The sequence below is a fragment of the Anabas testudineus genome, chromosome 3 (genome assembly GCF_900324465.2).
Source record: "Anabas testudineus chromosome 3, fAnaTes1.2, whole genome shotgun sequence".
Lineage (NCBI taxonomy): Eukaryota > Metazoa > Chordata > Actinopteri > Anabantiformes > Anabantidae > Anabas > Anabas testudineus.
In genome coordinates, this window is record NC_046612.1 from 8,645,185 (window position 1) to 8,663,630 (window position 18,446).

The window sequence follows — 18,446 nt, forward strand, 5'->3', positions numbered from 1 at the left end:
AGATTTCCGGTCAAGGGCTTCAAAATAAAAGTTTCTTCGCTCGCTCGGACGTTGTGACGTTTTACGCAAAAGTCACGACGTTTCCGGTTGTGCACAGTGTCTCTGCTGCCTTGACGCACTGTGGCTTCAAAAGCGGGTTCTCTCACGTGTACGCGCACGCACGCTCTCATTCTCGCTCTCTTTCACACACACACACACACACACACACACACACACACACACACACACACACACACACACACACACACACACACACTTACTCACTCCTTTCTCTTTTCAAAAGCCTCTTGTGAAGCAGATTGACAGGCTAGAATGAAAATGAGGCGGACGCTCGGTCACGACTTCAGTGCGTACGCGTCCTTTTGAGAAGACCTCTAAACTTGGATCATATCACCATGGGAGCTATTTGGGCTGCGAGGGACTTTTGTTTGTTTTTCCTCTTGTTAAATAGTCGCCAAAGCGCAGCGCGTCCAGAGAATCGAGGTGGGACTGTAGTGAGTCTGTGTGCATGTGTGTGTTTTCCGTGGTGGACAGAGCTACTTTTACGCACGCTGTGCGCTCTTGTTGTTTCACCACTGGTGCTGGTGTTGTGCCCGTTCTCTTACTTTCTAAAAACATTTCTATATTAAATGACTGCTGCTGTGGGAATTTATGTGCCCTAGATACCCATATAACAAGTGTTGTTGTTTTTTTTTTGTTGAACTTACTCATTTTCAGGTTAGTTTTCGCTGTTTTTCTTTAATTTGCCGGGTGCAGGCTGCGGTTATTATTAGTAGGGACGTTTATGCTTTAGGATTTGGGAATTGCATCAACGTTTCCACTCACAAATCATGACAAACTTAATAGCGCCGATATGGTAAATGTCAAATACTATCTATCTCATTGATTATTGGTAATCGTGCCCATATGGATTTCTGCAGACCCGTGCGCAGATGGAAGTGATGGCTGTCACATTGATGCTATTTGTCAGACTACGCAAGGCTCATATAAGTGCACGTGTAAAGCAGGCTTTAAAGGAGATGGACATCACTGCGAAGGTAATTTATCTCCTCTTTGATTACATCACATTAATATCTGGTTACCAGAATCAGTCGAGGTTCAAAGTGGGGCCACAGGATGTTTAGGCAACATATGGTAATGGCATTTAGAGAGCTTATGTGTCTGTAATACTAACTACATGTTTGTATTTACAACATCATAATGGTCTTTAATCTGTTGTGGCAACATTTATGAAGTCCTACAGACTCATAGCCATTTATTCTCACTATGTTACTTTAAATTATACATTCGAATTTCACATTTTAACTTTTTCATCAGTACCTGAGCATTCATTTGTGTGACTTTTACTCCTCAGACATTGATGAATGCGACTTGGAGTACAATGGTGGTTGTGTACATGAGTGCAACAATATACCAGGAAATTATCGCTGCACTTGTTATGACGGATTCAATTTGGCACATGATGGACATAACTGTCTAGGTAAGATCAGCTTAAAACCATGAAGTAAATCACCTTTTAGTGACAGACAGAGAGCATGAATCGTCAGCTCTGATGGTGAAGAGTTCATGTTTGTGTGTGTGGGCTGCATGTGAAGTTCCTCACACTTGTATTCAGGCTCCTTCTCTGCAGCCCTCTTTAGTGAACTTTCAAAACGCAAGCCAATACAAACAGTTTTGGTTTTGTTCCTGCAGAGATTTAAAAGATTTACAAATATTTATGTTTCAAAATTGATTTGAAAAATCTTTATTTACATCTCCAGTGTTTGTGCACATTACACAAAACAGCCCAATTTATTTTATACATGTTAAAAGCCCATTTATCAAAACTGACTTTGTTATAACAAATGCTTTTCCAGCATTTCGTAAACACTGTTAATTAATGCAATAAATCCGCTGTTCTGTAGATGTGGACGAATGCAAGTTCAACAATGGTGGGTGCCAACACACTTGTGTCAACACCATGGGCAGCTATGAATGCCGCTGCAAAGAGGGTTTCTTCCTGAGCAACAACCAGCACACATGCATCCACCGCTCTGTGGGTGAGTGTACAGCATGCAAACCTTTCCTGTGGACAGCAGCCACGCTTGAATCCATTAGCCTGAACACACAGATACTGCACCTGAAGTACAATTTGGAAGATTGAATAATTATATAATTATTATTATTGAAGATATTCTGTTGTGCTCCTACAGATTTGAATATGTTTAGTTCATTTATAAAAGATGCTTCGTTTGTATCATTATATTAATCTATGAAAAAAGGCTTTATGTATGTATCATGTAACAAATTGTCCAGTATTCACCTACAAATCTAAGAGTGATGGCACAATGAGGGGTGACGGGTTCGAGCTGACTCCTGTCACTGAGCTTTTATCTGCAGCAGCAACATGCTGTGGGAAAAGTATCCCAGTGTCGCTGAGAACAAAATAAGTTAATAACTGCAGCACTCTAGTCTATGTGGTCTGTGTGACAGATTAGTCTGAAGTGTCTTTGTTTTGTCTTCCCTCTCCATCAGGTCTTGCCCCCCGTTTAGATCCTGTGGACCTCTCCACTCAGCTGTGACCTGTGTAAATGGCTCAGCTTGTCTAATTTTTCTTAAAGCTTGTTGCTGCTGAATATGTTGCAGATACTGGAGGATTTGTCTTCATGGGACGAACCTTTGAGCAACTTTTACTCTGCTTACAGAACTGTCTTTCCTCCTCTGCCTCTAGTGCTAAAATTAACACCGTGGTTTACGTTTTTTAATTGTGTAAGGCACGAGAACAATCAGTGTCTTTGATGCCGGACTAATCTCTCAGTGTGTGTGCCTTTGTGTGCAGCTGCTCAGCCACTGTAGGAGTGTTTCATTGTGTATCTTCTCCCTCTTTCTATTCCAGAGGGCCTCAACTGTATGAATAAGGAGCACGGCTGCGCCCACATCTGCAAAGAGACACCCAAAGGGGGTGTGGCCTGTGAGTGTCGCCCAGGATTCGAGCTGGCTAGGAACCAGAGGGACTGCATCTGTACGTGCTCTGTGACACTGGCCTAATAGCACACATCTACCTACATACACACGGTTGGCTTCAAATGTTGCACTGATAATTTACCTCATGGTTGCGTGTTGTTAACTCTGCAGTAACTTGTAACCATGGAAACGGAGGCTGCCAACATACCTGTGAGGACACAGAGAACGGTCCCATATGCAGGTGTCACGCCAGGTACGCCCTGCAACCTGACAAGAAGTCGTGTGTAGGTAAGCACAGTTTGTGAACTAATGTCTTCAAGAGTGTCATATTCACACCCCCAACACACACACACACTCTACCCCCACCCAATTGAAAGGGTGGGGGTAGTTAAAGGGTTAAAGTCCTCTGATGAGTGTATTATATTGTTTTTTTAATCTGTCATTTTAAACTCATGCTACTCAGCCAAACATTCTTCAAACTGACACAATAGTACTGCAAATTCTACAAAGAACCAAAATTTGAATGTTTACACTGAAAACAGTAGTTTTTTTTAACTTAAGGTCCACTTACCACCTTTTTCCACATCTCACAGTCTTCCTCAGTGGATGGAGTTCTGAGCAAGACTGTAGCATGTGGTTGAAAGCTCTGGAGAAAGTGGGTAAGTGAACCTTGAGTACAGATTTTTTGTGTTAATTGAGTTTTGGGTTTAAAGCTAGATGATGCTTAAAAGATCTGATAGCTTCCACCAACAGCTGGAACTACCTGATAATTTATATCAGCCAATCTGAAAGTGCAGAATAGGATGTAACAACGTCAGAGCTGCTAAAATGAAAACAAAACAAAAAAACTGAAAACACCTTTTTCACGTTGCATGTGTCTGAATTGCACTTTCTAAAATATATGTATCTTAAATATAGGAAAACTAGATTCCGCTCACATACCAGGAGCAGCTTCCTGTACACTACACTTTAACCTTGAGTGAAGGAGAGACTATCTTGATGATGAATGAAAACACAGTGACTGGAAACATCTCTGTGTTAGTCCTCTCGTAAGGCAGTGTGCATTTTTCCACACAATGCTTATGAAGGATAAAGATCAGCCGTCAGATATTGGGTAATATCTGTCTCTCCAGCCCTAGTGTGTGTGAGGTCCAGGCGTATCACTGTCTCCAGATTCACTTTACTGATGTGCTGCGCTATCTGACGCTCTCCAAGCTGAAATTCCCAAGTGTAAACATGAGCTCGGTTACTGAAAGGTGACCAACACAAACATCCAGAGCTGAAGTCCACAGAAAAGTCTCAGCGACTGTGTTATTTATTAAATGTAATGAACTTGTTTGCCAATTCCTGCTCTGTTAATGATTGCTTTTGTGTGTCACAGAACGAGATGAAGCCATCACTGAGCCCTCAAACCACAATGTCACATCCTTCACCGAGGTGGACAAACGGGTCAAGCGAAGACTGTTAATGGGTAATGATTTCACACCTACATTCAGAGACAAACAGCTCGGACTTTGTGTTGGACGTGACGGCGGGTTTGAGCAGCCAGGAATTACTCAGGGTGTGAAACAGGGCAGAGGAGTAATGTCTAGTAAACTTATGCATTCTTCAGTTTCTTCAGCAAACTGTGAAATGACTACACACTCGCCGTCAGTGTCAAGCCTGAAAAATATGCATTTGTGACAGTGTGGTACATTTCGCGTTTTCTTTCCAAATGGGAAGGGCAGAGTGTGAATCTTTTCTTCTGCAGTTAGTATTTATCAGCTGTGTGATTGTGGGTCGCTGGATACATGTAAAGCATTAGATCTTTGGCATTTTACAAAGTACAAAGTACGAGTTCACAAGCTGCTGTGCTGTTTTTAGGTGTATATCCAAGCTTAGGGTTGTTCATCATACAAAATCATGCATTAGAGCATCATTTATCTTTATTAAATACAAAGTTCGTCATTGCCTCCAATGCAGTTTAGTCAATAATTGTCTTCTTTGGACGCAGCACTACAGTGTACAGTATTTGTAGTATTATATCAGCTCTACTCAGTTTATTAAGGGTGTTATAGTAAGGATTTAGTATCTCACATTGAGGAATACTGTTTCCTTTCTCTCCAGGATGAAGCTCATTCTCATACATCCTTTTTTTTTGGGTTGTACTTTCAGAAACCTGTGCGGTCAACAATGGGGGGTGTGACTGCACCTGTAAAGGACACATCCACTGGCGTGCGCTGCAGCTGCCCTGTTGGCTTCACACTGCAGCCGGATGGAAAAACATGCAAAGGTCAGACTCCCGCTCCAAAAAAAAAAAACCTTTACAGAGAAGAACATGAGACTAATGACACTGCTATTCAGCTCTTAAACAGGAAGTCTTGTTCAAGTGTTGTCAGGATATCACCTGTTTCCCACAGATATTGATGAGTGTGAGCTTCACAACGGCGGTTGCGATCACTTCTGCAGGAACACCATCGGCAGCTTTGAGTGCAACTGCAGAAAAGGATTCAAGCTGCTGACAGATGAACGTTCCTGCCAAGGTACAAACGACATCTGACTTCTCTTGTCTGTTTTTCACAAACTTGTATATCCATATGTTTGTATATGACTCAATGACACGTTAGATAAAATGTCAAGAGTAAATGTCATGAGTAAAAAATTCTATTAAACCTTAATTTTTTGTTTTGGGGGTACTTTTCTGTTTACTGCTGGCTCAGGGTTTATCCAAGTAATGATGCTGAGCTGATGCAACTACAGTTAAATTGGAGGCATCTAATCAAAACACAGCTTTGTTCCTGTAATTACCACTAAAACCATTTGTATTTTACAGTTTTTCTGTGATGTAGCATAATGCACCTTACATTTTACTAAGTAGGAAAATTCTGTATCAAATGCAAATGTGCGTCTATGGGTGGAAAATCCCTCCCGATGAAGATTGCAAGTCCTGAGATTGCAGCTGACTTCCCTGCTATTATGTCATCTGCCCAATTTTGATTACAGATATAGATGAGTGTTTTTTTGAGCGGACATGTGATCACACGTGTGTGAACTCCCCCGGTGGTTTTCAGTGTCTGTGCAACAAAGGCTACACCATGTACGGACTGGCCCACTGTGGAGGTGAGACCGCGCTGGGTGGAGGGAGTCACACACATCACAACTTGAGCGTAACACACAAGTGCTCACTTTATAGATGTGTTACAAATGTGACCCTGTAATTACAATAACAATCTTCCTTTTTCGTTATAGATATAAATGAATGCAGTGTGAACAATGGCGGTTGTGAGCATGGTTGTGAGAACACCATGGGTGGATTTGAATGCTTTTGCCATCCTGGCTATAAACTACATTGGAACAAAAAGGACTGCATTGGTAAGCCAGTGCCTCGTCCTACTTGGCAGGCGCATGTTGAGTGCTGTTGTCCTGTATCTTTATAATATCCCACATTTTGAAAATTAGGGGACAAAAACAGGAGATACTTTGAATTCTCTTTTCTTTTCTCTTTCTCCCACTTGATTTTCTTTTGCTTCAGTGAAACATCCATAATGCTACAGTGCTGTCGGTGCTCTCAGGATGTTCTCATGTCTCGTCTTCATGTGCCCGTTCCTCACTGTTGCAATCAAAAATGTGTTTTTTTTTTTTACCTTGGAGTTTTGTTGTGGTTTCTATCTAGAGGATGACAGTTTGCCACCTGCAAAACCCCCCTCTAAACCTACTCTGAACTGTAGTAAACAGAAGGGAGGGGACCGCTGCTTCCTGACATGCCAGTCCCAGGTTCATATCAGTAGTGGTGAGTGGATTGAAATGTTTTTTAACTGAATTTGACAGTTTAGGAAATTGTTAGGCTCAAATGTTTGTAACCTCAATAAGAAAAAACATCATTGTCAAATTATTTCACCTGCAGCTCGATTTTCCTTTTGACTGTTTACTTCTTATGAACCAGTGCTCATCTGCACAAATACTGTGCATATATAACATAGCAGCCCCTATTTTATTACACTACTGCGCATGTTCCAGCTTTTATTTTTCATTAGAAACATAAAAAGCATCAATGTGCTGAATACTGTTCGGCTCTGTTCAGCTGCACTTAATTGCATGCCTGCAAATTAAACAATTAATCTTGATTTATAATGAAGTTTGATTCAGCATCATGTTAGCCATTGTTGGTCTGTTTGGGGGCTTTTGGAGGGGCACATTATGTAGTAAAAGGTGCATGAATACAATTACATAAAAGAGAACTCTTACCAGACAGTCTTAAAAAGATGCCATAGGATCTCTGTGCCGTCTCACGGACAACAGACCATATCTTATTAAATGAATATGTTACAAAAGGAATCAGTTGGTCTGTGGACAACTCAATATTATAGGCTTTAATAGACAAAGACACAAGAAAGAGATCAGAGTGTAATGGTTAAAAATGTCCTTAAACAAAATGAGGAGTCTGAGTCTTAATCACGCCACCACAAAACATGTTTTAGGTTGCTCCACAGTGGGAAGTTCATAATACAGACTTAGATTTTTTATGATAAACACTAAGTTGAAAAAAGGATTTACCAAAAGCTATAATGTATATGAAGTGAAGAGGGAGCTGCAAAATGTTCTGATTCACATTAGTTGGTGTTTATTTTCTACAAGAAAAAAGTTGTTTCATTCGCACGTTATTATGAATCATTGCAGAGCACCGACAAAGCATAGTGAACAAAAAGTACGATGACCTCTACAACATGTTCAGTTGACTTGACATGACACACCTCAACCATGTGCACTATTATGTTTTTAACGCGATAAGAAGCAAACAGCATCATAAAGTACAGGTTAGGTGCTTCCTCACATGGCTATGTTTTATAGTCCATAAGTCAAACTTTTCTAGATCTAGTTGTGTGAACGGTCGTCCGCGTCAGTCTGCAGAGCGACTCTTCGTGTTGCTACATGCTTCCTGTTTGCTCTCTTTCTTGGCTTTTGTGGCCCAAACCTTTGTCTGTGTCAGTCTGTGTGTCATGGCCTCTTGTGTGTTTTCAGGGACAGAGGATTCCTATACGGTGACCTGTGGAATGCCTCTGCCCTGCATGGCTGACGCACAAAAGAACAACAGTGGCTTGCATTGCATAGGCAAGTACAAAACATCACGGATGCACATCCATCTTACTACACGCTGCTGCACACTTACTCTGGAACATATGTGTTTTTCCATGTTTTCCGTTCAAATGTAACTCGAATTGACAAGATTTTCTGTACCTCTGTGCTGCAGGTCCAGAAATAACCAGTGTTCCACGTATTAAGACCACAGCCACTTTTAAGTCTGGCACGGCGAAGTGCAACTTAAAACGAAGTCAGGAGAAGCTGAAGGAGAGCTTAAACTCAGCACACTCAGGTACAAGACTAACACGAGACAGATTACAAATAGACACAGATTAAAATAAGAGCCCCTTCATGTTACTGGTTGAAAAAACATTTTGGGTTTACCAAGGGCTGCCAGCATCTAAAGCCACAATCCTTAGAAGATAAAGCAGACCTGAAGGCTGCTTCAAAGTGAACCAAAAACCAAAGGCAAATGTGAAAAAAATTGTGGTGAAATTGATGTGGTTTTGAGTGTCTTGAATGTCTCAGCGCAGCACTTTGTCTGGCAGTGACAGGGGAGGATGTAATTAGCCATAGCATGCCTTTCAGTTGGGTCTGACCTAGCCATCAATCAAAAGGGTTTCCGATTGTAGGATTGTTTTGCTTCTCCGCAGGATTTCAGTATGGTCTTTTACGTCCCTCACAGGCAGTGAAAGGACATATAACATACTCAAATAAAGGGAATTGGTGCAACATCCCATCATTTTCAGTCCTCTCAGTCTACATGTGCATCACAAAAAAAAAACAAAAAACAATTACATAGACGGTCTTGAACAATCTATATTTCTGTCTTTAATAATTCTGTGATGTTGTTGGTTGTATGTATGTGTGTGTGTGTGTGCCTGCTGGCTGTGGTGTTGCTGTGTGGGGGCTGGTTGTCTCCCATGTCCACAGGTAGCAGGTTCCTCTTCACTGAAAACGTCCAGTTCAGCTACGTGAGCCTGCGCTGCACCTCATCCGGACAGCGAACGCGCAGCCGCCACGGCAGGAAAGCTGGCGAGGAGTACGGCTCCTCGATCACAGCTGAGTTTGAGCTGGATGTGAACCTAGAGGAGGTAACAGGTTGGTCTCTCTGCGCTTCCTGCCTGTGACCTTTGCTTCTTGTTTTCTGCCTCTTTGTTTCGCCACTGTCTGTTCGTCACTAAAACCAAACTGTTAAAGTATCTCCTGTTTTGACTCTGGTGGTGGTGGGCTCTGGGTTTGGTGCAGGGTTGAGGTGTTCTTGTTTTATTTCTTTGATTTCTAAATAAACGCAGAGTGTTCTTTCCCTGACTTTGAGTGTTTATAATGTAAAAGCCTCGATAAGCATGTCGGCATCCAGGCCTGATTTGATACCTCGCTACAGGTGTGTTAGATGACCTTTTGCTCTGGAAACAGTTGTGGTATCAAGTGCTTTTCTCAGCAGAGAGCTGTGATCTGAACTGCGTGCGCCGGCGCTCAGAGAAGAGGCTCAGGAAGACCATCAGAACCCTGAGGAAGTCCATCAACCGGGAACAGTTTCACCTCCACTTTGCCGGGTCTTCCTATGAGATATCGAAGAGTCTGGGCCAGCTGGCAGAACTACCAGGACACTGTGTGGCAGGACAGGTGCTGGTGGGCAGGAAATGTGGTGAGTTTCATTCCTTTCATCATTCAGCTCGGTATCACTTCTTTTGAAAATATTGATGCTTTTCATCTTCCACAAATCCAGAACCACTTTTGTTTCAAGGCAGCCGTGGCTGTGTCTAGGCCCTACACGCACAGTAGGCTCAGTCATGACTTTAAGTAATAGAAATGCTCCATGCCAGTGAGATATATTTAGACAAGCTGGTTTAATGATTGGATTTGGAGCAGGTGTTGGCCAGATGAGTGCTGTATTTGGTTTGCAGACATGCTGTAATGAGCTAGTTGGAGGCGAGAGTGAGTTTGCATGGAAGAACAGAGAGACTGTTGTTGGCCCTCCACACTGTGAGATCTTCCAGCATCTCCCTGGGATAAGGGTGTAATGTGAGGTCTGATGGCAGGTCTCCTGGTAGCTGTTGCCTCTCGGTTGGGTTTTATATACAATTTGTGATGGGGAAAACGTTCATTAAATACGACCGCACACTGTCTGCGTTAGAGAACTGAAGGCTAGCATGTGTTTTCGCTGGCTGTTGAGACTGAGCGCCCCTAGTTTCGGGCCCCACAGTAAGTTTGCTGACTGCTGTACGGTTTCTTAATATCAGTGAGAGGAAACTGGAGTAAGTTCCTTCTGCTGAGATATGCATATGTATATTATATCACATACGATTAGTTTTGAACCACTGAGGAATATGAGCAATAGAAGTGTCATCATTCTTTGAACGTACACTGGAGACTAATACTTCGCTCAAACTATGGTTATTCTCTAGTTTTTTGAGGTAATGTTTGTTTTCTTGCATAAATCTCCCTGCAACCCCCGTATTTTTTACTCCTACGTTAACATCCACGTAGTTGAGCTGTGCTGACATGATTTAAATCTAAACTGCCCATGTGTATTGTTTCTATCTTTCAGTAACACAGGTCTTAAGTGTCTTGATTCCTTAACTCCCCCGCTGCGCTTTCAGGTCAACATTAAGCAGTCTATTGGCCATGGCAGGGGTGTAGACATGTAATTTGGTAGGGGGGAGCTGAAGGGGGCTGAAAGGCATTCTTCTTAAACTCCAGCTCTTTAAAAGAGCTATATTTTTGCTCTCCTCCCCACCTCCCGCTCTGGCTTAGTACGGAGTGTAGTTTATTCCTTTTCAGTTTGCCCACTCCATTGAAAAGCCTATTTGGGGCTTGTTCTCACTGCATCAGAGGGACGATAACACAGCCTCCTGTGCATTTGGAGGAAATATGTTTCCACCTCTGTGCACTGTGAGGTTCTGTGATGTTGTTAGGCTCCTAGCTGCATCGGTTTGAAATCCAAGATGCTTTTTCTTTTTACATAAGTTGTACAGATGATCTAGTTTATTCATGAAATATAAATACTCTGTTGTTCAGATGTGTATTTCAGCTCAACCCTGTCAGAATGGGACTGCATCTGTAAAACGAGTCCAAACAGTGATGCTGTGAATGGGCCACGCTCCGATGTAGATTTGACTATTGTAGTCAATTTGTTTGCATGTTTGTTTTAAAATTGAAGATGCTTAGGAAGTGCTGTTGATTCAAGCTAGCAGTTTAAGTGCTGTGTCCCCCCAACCGCCACCACCACCACCCGCCCCCAGCTGGGGCCACTTTGCATGACCCCCAGCCACTAAACTGCTAAAGAGAATTGACTTCAGCCACACCATGGGAATCAATTAGCATCAGCTGTTTGGGCCTCCGCTTGATGGGCGCAAGCAGTGATTGGGCCAGGCAGAATGGGGGGATTCAGAAACCTGACCCCTTTTATTGGGTTCAGCGCCTTACTACTGTGATACCGTAGTGTTTTCCTATGTCATCAAGTAGGCAAAGACTGGGGACTTGAATAGAGGTGAAAGGTCTTTTACACCTCTTTGGGGCCATCAATTCGAGGACTCTATAGAACCGTTCTTTGCATTTGAAAGGCTTCAAGGTTTTTTTTTCTTTTTCACTCTCACTTTCTCTCTTCTCTCACTGCTTCCCTCTGTCAAATAAAAGCTGTTAGAGGGACAATGCGATGATGGCTCCTCATGGTCTTTCAGAATAAACAATAGGCTTCAAAAAATGAACTGCTCTTGAGAGAATTACATTTTCACTCTTTAGAGGAAAATCTAACAATTTGCTGAGCAACATATAATGGATCTACATTAAAGCTTTTGTGTGTCGACCTTTTGGAGATAGTGGTTTCTCTACTTACAGGCTGGCGCACATTTTGTGCTAAAGGATTTAATTGACGTATTCTTGTGTGAGATCAGCTTCAGTTTTCAAGTCAAGTTCTTAAAACCATCAGACAGATGCAGTAATTCTCAAATTAATTATAGGCATCATGCTGAATGGGAGGAACGAAAGCAAAACGTTGCTTTGGCTCCTTTAATCAAGCCTTTGCACTTTGGTGAGATAAGAGGGAAATACTCTCTTTGATTTGCTTCTGTGTTTGCTTTTAAACGAGTGAGGTGAGGGTTCTTATGGTGGTATTAAAAGTTTTCCCCTGATGCATCCATGGGAGGATCAGGACGTGTCAGTTGTAGATTTGCTGGGCTTTAATCTCAGTGACTTTGTACAGCTCCAGCTTAATGCTGAGCTTTTGTACACATGTCTGTGTTCATTTGGTAATAGTGTGAGTAACGTGAACTGCATTAAAACTAATGGCTTACATTGATATATGGGTGGGGTGATACAGGTGATTTTAGTTTATTTGAGATATTTGCAGATAAATCAGTATCACTGTTTAAAATAGTCAATAAGTAACAAAATATGAATATTAATGACGACACAGGTGTTTGAACTGTTTTATTTTCAGTGTCGCTGTGACTCCATTGTCTTTCTTGTTGTGTTTTTTTAAGTATACTGTATTTCAAAGTTTCTTTTTCAGCTAACCATCTGCACAGTCTAGTTAGTTATTCAGTTATTAAATGAAACAGATGAAAAAAAAATCTCTTTAATTTATATAATTGTTAAACCATAACACCATTTTAATTACTGTTGTGTAACACTGTGCCAGGTTTGGTAATTGTTTCATCAGTAATGGTCATTTTACAGTTGAGATTTCTGTTCAGTGACAAGCATATAGACAAATGAACATTTACTACCTTTACTGTATTTTATGACAATGCTATCGTACTTCTTTGCCAATACAGTTTTATTCCAATGATTGCATTAGTTAAATTCAGTCATCACCTAAAGCCCTTATTGTCATTATATATGTCTAGTTCTCTAGTAAAAGCTGTAATCCAGGTTAATACTTTCTAAACTTTGTACTGCTTATGAGTAGTTATCTGTGACTTAAATGTTGTCTAAGCAGACATTCGATAAATCAACATTCAGAGAATACTGTGATTAAAAGCAAAAATTCTGTGAACAACTTTGAGAGTTCTCAGAGGTACCATATAGAGTACACTTAGTATTTAAACTATTGTGTTGCACTATTACCTTCTTTAGCACAGTTTACACCCTGTCTGTACATATTCCTCCTAAACTCAGTCAGTCAGTTATATTAGTAATGTGCAGTACCAAACACGTTCTCAAACCTTTCAGCAAGTTGATAATTTGATGACCATCAGCTAACTTTGGTGTAGACAGTTAACTGAGTGCTCTGCTCTTCATTGTGTTTATTTGTTTCAAGTATGTACATGGTCCTGTTTGATTACACTCAAGAGGCAATTGAGCTGCTCTATTTATCGTGTAAATCTCTTGTGTGGTCGGGACTGTCTGATTATGGGTAGCCACAGGGTGTACTGCAGCATTTGTTGATTCATGTCTGTAGTCATTGTCTATATCCCTTCTAATGGTTTTTGTATTGCGAACTGACACTTATCTGTCTGCTAAATTGATTTACATAACAATCTTAGACATATCAGTCTGGTTCCGATGTCTCATCTCTGGCGTTTGTTTTTGGTTTCGGAGGAAAATGTTTGATTCTACCGTCCTTGATATTGAAACTGAATAATTAGTTTAATCTTATTTCCACATCACAATAGTGTTGTTGAAAGAATTATAGACATCTATGTATTTAGAAACGTGACTCACAACTGCACTTAGACTAAACCATCAGCTCTCAAAGATATGACAAACAACTACAAGACTGTTTGGAGAAACATGACTGGTCTAAGTTCAAATGTACTCTGTCAGTAATGCACCTGTGTGTGTGTGTGTGTGTGTGTGTGTGTGAGTCTGGCTGTAAATCAATCAGGGAAGTAATAACCTTTTATCTTTATCCATCTTAGTGAGCTGCAGTGTTGGGACCTACTACGATGGGGATCAGGGAAGGTGTGTGTTGTGTCCAGCTGGGACATATCAGGATGAGGAGGGACAGATGTCTTGTGAAATCTGTCCTGGACCTGAAGGAAGAGAAATCTCCAAGGTGGTCGGAGCTCGAAACATGTCCGAGTGTGGAGGTAAGACACTGTGTTCGACAAACCAACCAACTGTACTGTTAAAGCCACAATAACTTCACTGTTATGTCAGAGGGATGGACCATAAATACATATAAACCTACTGTATAATACTCATATTCTCAAAACCTACAGAGCAGTAACTGGCACCAAAATGTGGAACTAGATCACAATTAGTCGCTACAATGGCTTCCACATAAACTATTTGCACAGTTATTTTCTTCTGGGTTGTAAAAAGTTTAATCCATAACCACATTAACAATATGTACAAATATAAATCCACTGTATTTATTTTAACTTCAGACAGAGCCAGTCAATTAATTTCCCAGTATTTACAGTCTGAGTTATGGTCCATCAGCTTTCTTGCGCAAACCTATTCCATTAAAGATCACAGACATATTTTCATTGGCTTTGTTATTTCAAGAAAAAAATATCTAATTTGGCTTTCAGAATTTCCCTCAGTTGGTAATCACCACAGTTTAAATTGGGCAGGACCTAAAAAAAAAACCTTTTACAACTAAACAAAACACATTTGAAAGCCAGCAGAAGCATAATCTAAAATCTGGGGCAAATAAGAAATGAGCAGTACAAAGAATAAAGACACAGAGAGACTCAAAATGTAAATAGGCGTTTCGTGAATATGAGCCACACAGGAAGTGATGGTGCCTCGATAAAGATCTCCCGCAGGCAGATGTTCTGCTTTGTGTGAAGCCAAAGAAGCTTGAGATGTTGAAGATGTTGAAGATGTATTTGAATTCGAAAGGTGAACTTTGTCTCTTTCACTTCCAAATAAAAGCTGAAGGAGCCTCCATGTTTTGGTCTCCTCCAGTGTTGTTATCTCAGTCGCTTTCCAGATCCCATCTCCTCTGACAGACTAAACAAGGAGGGCTATCAGCAGACTCCCACTGGCACCTAGTTTGTATTAGTCATCCAAGAGATACAGTAGAGGTGGTGCACTTTGAGATGGCATCATTCCATAAACATTTGCTTAAGCTTTGCTGAAGCCTCTTATCTTAATGGAAGGGAGAGTGTCTTATATTACACATGCAACGTAGTAAATTGAAGCATTGAAATGAAACTAACCTCCATGTGTAGCTCTAAAAGGTTTGGAACAGAGATCATAATTGCCAAAGAGTTTCCGTATCCAACACTCAGACTCAATGCTATTGATTGTTTATGTTTAGGTCAGTGTCCCCCAGGTCAGTACTCCAGTGATGGCTTCACCCCCTGCCTGCCCTGTGCACTGGGAACGTACCAGCCTGAGGTGGGCCGTACCTCCTGCTTCCCGTGTGGAGGGAACCTGGTCACCAAGCGCAGTGGTGCTGTTACCTTTCAGGAGTGTGAGACCAAAGGTGGGAAAATCATCCATGTGATTCATGTTAAACATAAATAGAGAGAGTAGATGGTTCTTCTAGAGCAGGGAAGGTTTGGGTAAGTATGATAAACTTAGATAAAATGAATCATTTGTGGTTGTTGGGTTTAAAACGTTATTTCAGTTTTTCACTTGACATAACAGTGTTGTGAGGTTGTTGAATCTTTAGAGCTGTTTTGGGTGTTGATAGGAACTCTGCTGCCCCCTACAGCTGCATGTCACCCTGTGAATTATTTATTCAAAGTCACTAGTGCAGTTGTTATTATAGAAAAATAATATGGATATAATATAGAAATATCACTGTCCCTGGCTCTTGCAGTCCAGTGTTCTCCAGGACATTACTACAACACCAGCACACACCGCTGCATCCGCTGTCCCATGGGCACATATCAAGGCGAGTTTGGCCAGAACTACTGTGTCGCCTGCCCTGGAAATACCACCACAGACTTTGATGGCTCCACTAACATCATGCAGTGCAAAAGTATGTTTATTTCGACATGCCCCTTGAAACATGTGAACATTTCAAATAAAACACGAAAGCTATTAGGGATTGCGTTCCAGATAAGTCATTTTGCTGCATCAAGAACAAAAATCTGTGTCGCTTCACAGACCGACAGTGTGGTGGAGATCTGGGAGATTTCACTGGCTATATTGAGTCCCCCAACTACCCGGGGAACTATCCAGCCAATGTTGAATGCACTTGGATCATCAACCCGCCGCCCAAACGCAGGATCCTTATTGTTGTGCCAGAAATCTTCCTGCCTATTGAGGACGAGTGTGGAGACTACTTAGTCATGAGAAAAAGCTGTGAGTTTGTATTACTACTGTTTGTATTAACTATCATTTAAGACTAACATTACTTTAGGGGTAAGACTTTATAGCAGTGAGCGTTAAGGCTGTAGTAACGTTTATCCTGTTTTAGGTCAACATAATGTACTCTGAAGTCACATAAACAACATGTGTCATGCCTTGCTTACCTCAGTGTAATTACCAGCTTCATGTTGTATTTAATGTAAACTAATTAAAGACGCAATCCTGTGTGCTCCTGTCCTCATTTCACAGCTCTCTCCAACTCTGTGACAACGTATGAGACTTGTCAGACGTACGAACGTCCAATTGCGTTCACTTCCCGGTCTAAGAGGCTTTGGATACAGTTCAAATCCAATGAGGGAAACAGTGGGAAAGGCTTCCAAGTGCCATATGTGACATATGACGGTAAGAAGAAATAAAGTGTTTTCTTCAGTAGATGTTTATTACATTTGTTTATTACACAAATTACACAAACACTAACTGTTCATGGGCTTTTTGTTTCAGAGGACTACCAAGAATTGATAGAGGACATAGTCAGAGATGGACGATTATATGCTTCAGAGAATCACCAGGAAATTCTCAAGGTATCTGTAATTTGTACCTGTTCTCAAATGTTTCACTAATATATTTGTGTTGTGTACTTTAACACTCTGCTACAGTTAACAACAAAGTTCGTAATTAGTATTAGGAAACGTGTTGTAAAACTCCCTGATCAACATTGATCCATGGACATTATCATTATCATTATTATTATTATTATTATTGTTGTTGTTCGGTGCTTGCTATATCTATGACTTAATCAAGTATTTGGATGCAGTGTGCTCGTAGTGCCCTCTGTTGGCTGAGTTTGTCTCAAAATTTCTTTGATCTTCATTAATGTGCTTCGATCTATTCAGGACAAGAAGCTCATGAAGGCGTTGTTTGACGTGCTGGCTCACCCACAAAACTTCTTCAACTATACGGCACAAGAATCACGAGAAATGTTCCCTAAATCCTTCATTCGCTTCCTGCGTTCCAAAGTCCTGAGATTCCTTCGCCCTTAAAAAGAGATTTGTCCTAATAAGCTTAGATTAGATACTGGCCACAGTATCTGTTTGTTTTCCACTGACACCTTTAAGAGTATTCTGTAGTTATCTGTTTCCATGGCGCGAAACTAGACTGAACCATACACTTAAGAAATATGATCCTGAGGGCAAAGTGGACAAATCGAACAAGTGAACTTTAACTAGAGCTTTAAGAGGAAGAAACGTGGCACAGTGCATAGACCTGCATGGACATCCTCAGAAACGAATCAAGATCCCTTCCCTTTGGTAAACTGGAAATATGTTTAATTAGCAGGAGAAAAATTGTAATGACGTTATACCCTTCTTTAAATTTTCAAAGTCACCATCTTAGGATTTAAATCCAAAGTGCAAATCTTTGTATTTGAAAATTGCTAAATATGCTAACATTATGACTTTTTCTAATAGCATTGTAATGAAAAACAAATACAGTAGCTAAACGGATATATGCTGAGTTTCAGTGATACAATATCTAGTTCTAACATAGACAACTTTCACAGCTAGAGGTAAAATTGTTGACTCAGATACAGTATAGCACAAATGTTTTCTTGGGAACATTAGCACTACTGAAGAGGTAGTGGCACTACAAAAGCAATTATTCTGATGAATGTTTTGTATATGATGTAAAAAGTTCTATGTGAAACACTAATGTAATGTAGTAACTACATACATTTTGACACTGTAGCATTGCTGCAATTGTTGGTGGCCCATTATTTGATGTTCCAAGGCGTCTGAATGAGGCTAATGTTCTAGTAAACTTTCCAAAAAATTTGACAGCGGCTTTTATGCAGACATGAGACATCTATCAATTCACATGTTGTATTGTGAATTTGCAACCAAAGACAACTGTTCACTCTGCAGACACTGAGAATTGTGAGTGATATAAGGTCAGAGTACATGCAAAGAAATCAAAAGTCCTGTAAAGTACAACTGAGTAATCCACCTGTTTTAGATGACATGTATGTATATTTTTTATGTTTTTGTACATCTAATATGCTGTAAATAAAGATAGGAAACATATTTTCTGTTTTTATTACTCTGACTGGCAATTTTTTTTATTATTATACCACTATTATGCACTGTAAGTAGGCACAAAAGAAAATGCCCATGTGAACACTAACAAATATCCTATAAAACTGTATTATGATATTATGACTCATTTTAGGTCAT

The 18,446-nt window shown here is 40.7% G+C and overlaps 1 protein-coding gene across 1 annotated transcript; it reads left to right on the forward strand.

The window, feature by feature from the left end:
- The first annotated feature begins 222 nt into the window (after nt 1-222).
- scube2 (signal peptide, CUB domain, EGF-like 2) lies at nt 223-18,283 on the forward strand. Its single transcript, XM_026378761.1, is given in 25 exon segments — nt 223-483; nt 921-1,037; nt 1,355-1,480; nt 1,905-2,039; nt 2,876-3,001; nt 3,115-3,231; nt 3,537-3,602; nt 4,325-4,414; nt 5,098-5,138; nt 5,140-5,215; nt 5,343-5,465; nt 5,926-6,042; nt 6,172-6,294; nt 6,596-6,712; nt 7,942-8,031; nt 8,171-8,293; nt 8,935-9,102; nt 9,446-9,649; nt 13,866-14,036; nt 15,218-15,385; nt 15,725-15,886; nt 16,015-16,212; nt 16,468-16,620; nt 16,720-16,799; nt 17,112-18,283. Coding segments are annotated over 25 exon segments (3,126 nt in total). The 5' UTR covers nt 223-395; the 3' UTR covers nt 17,259-18,283.
- Nucleotides 18,284-18,446: the final 163 nt, after the last annotated feature.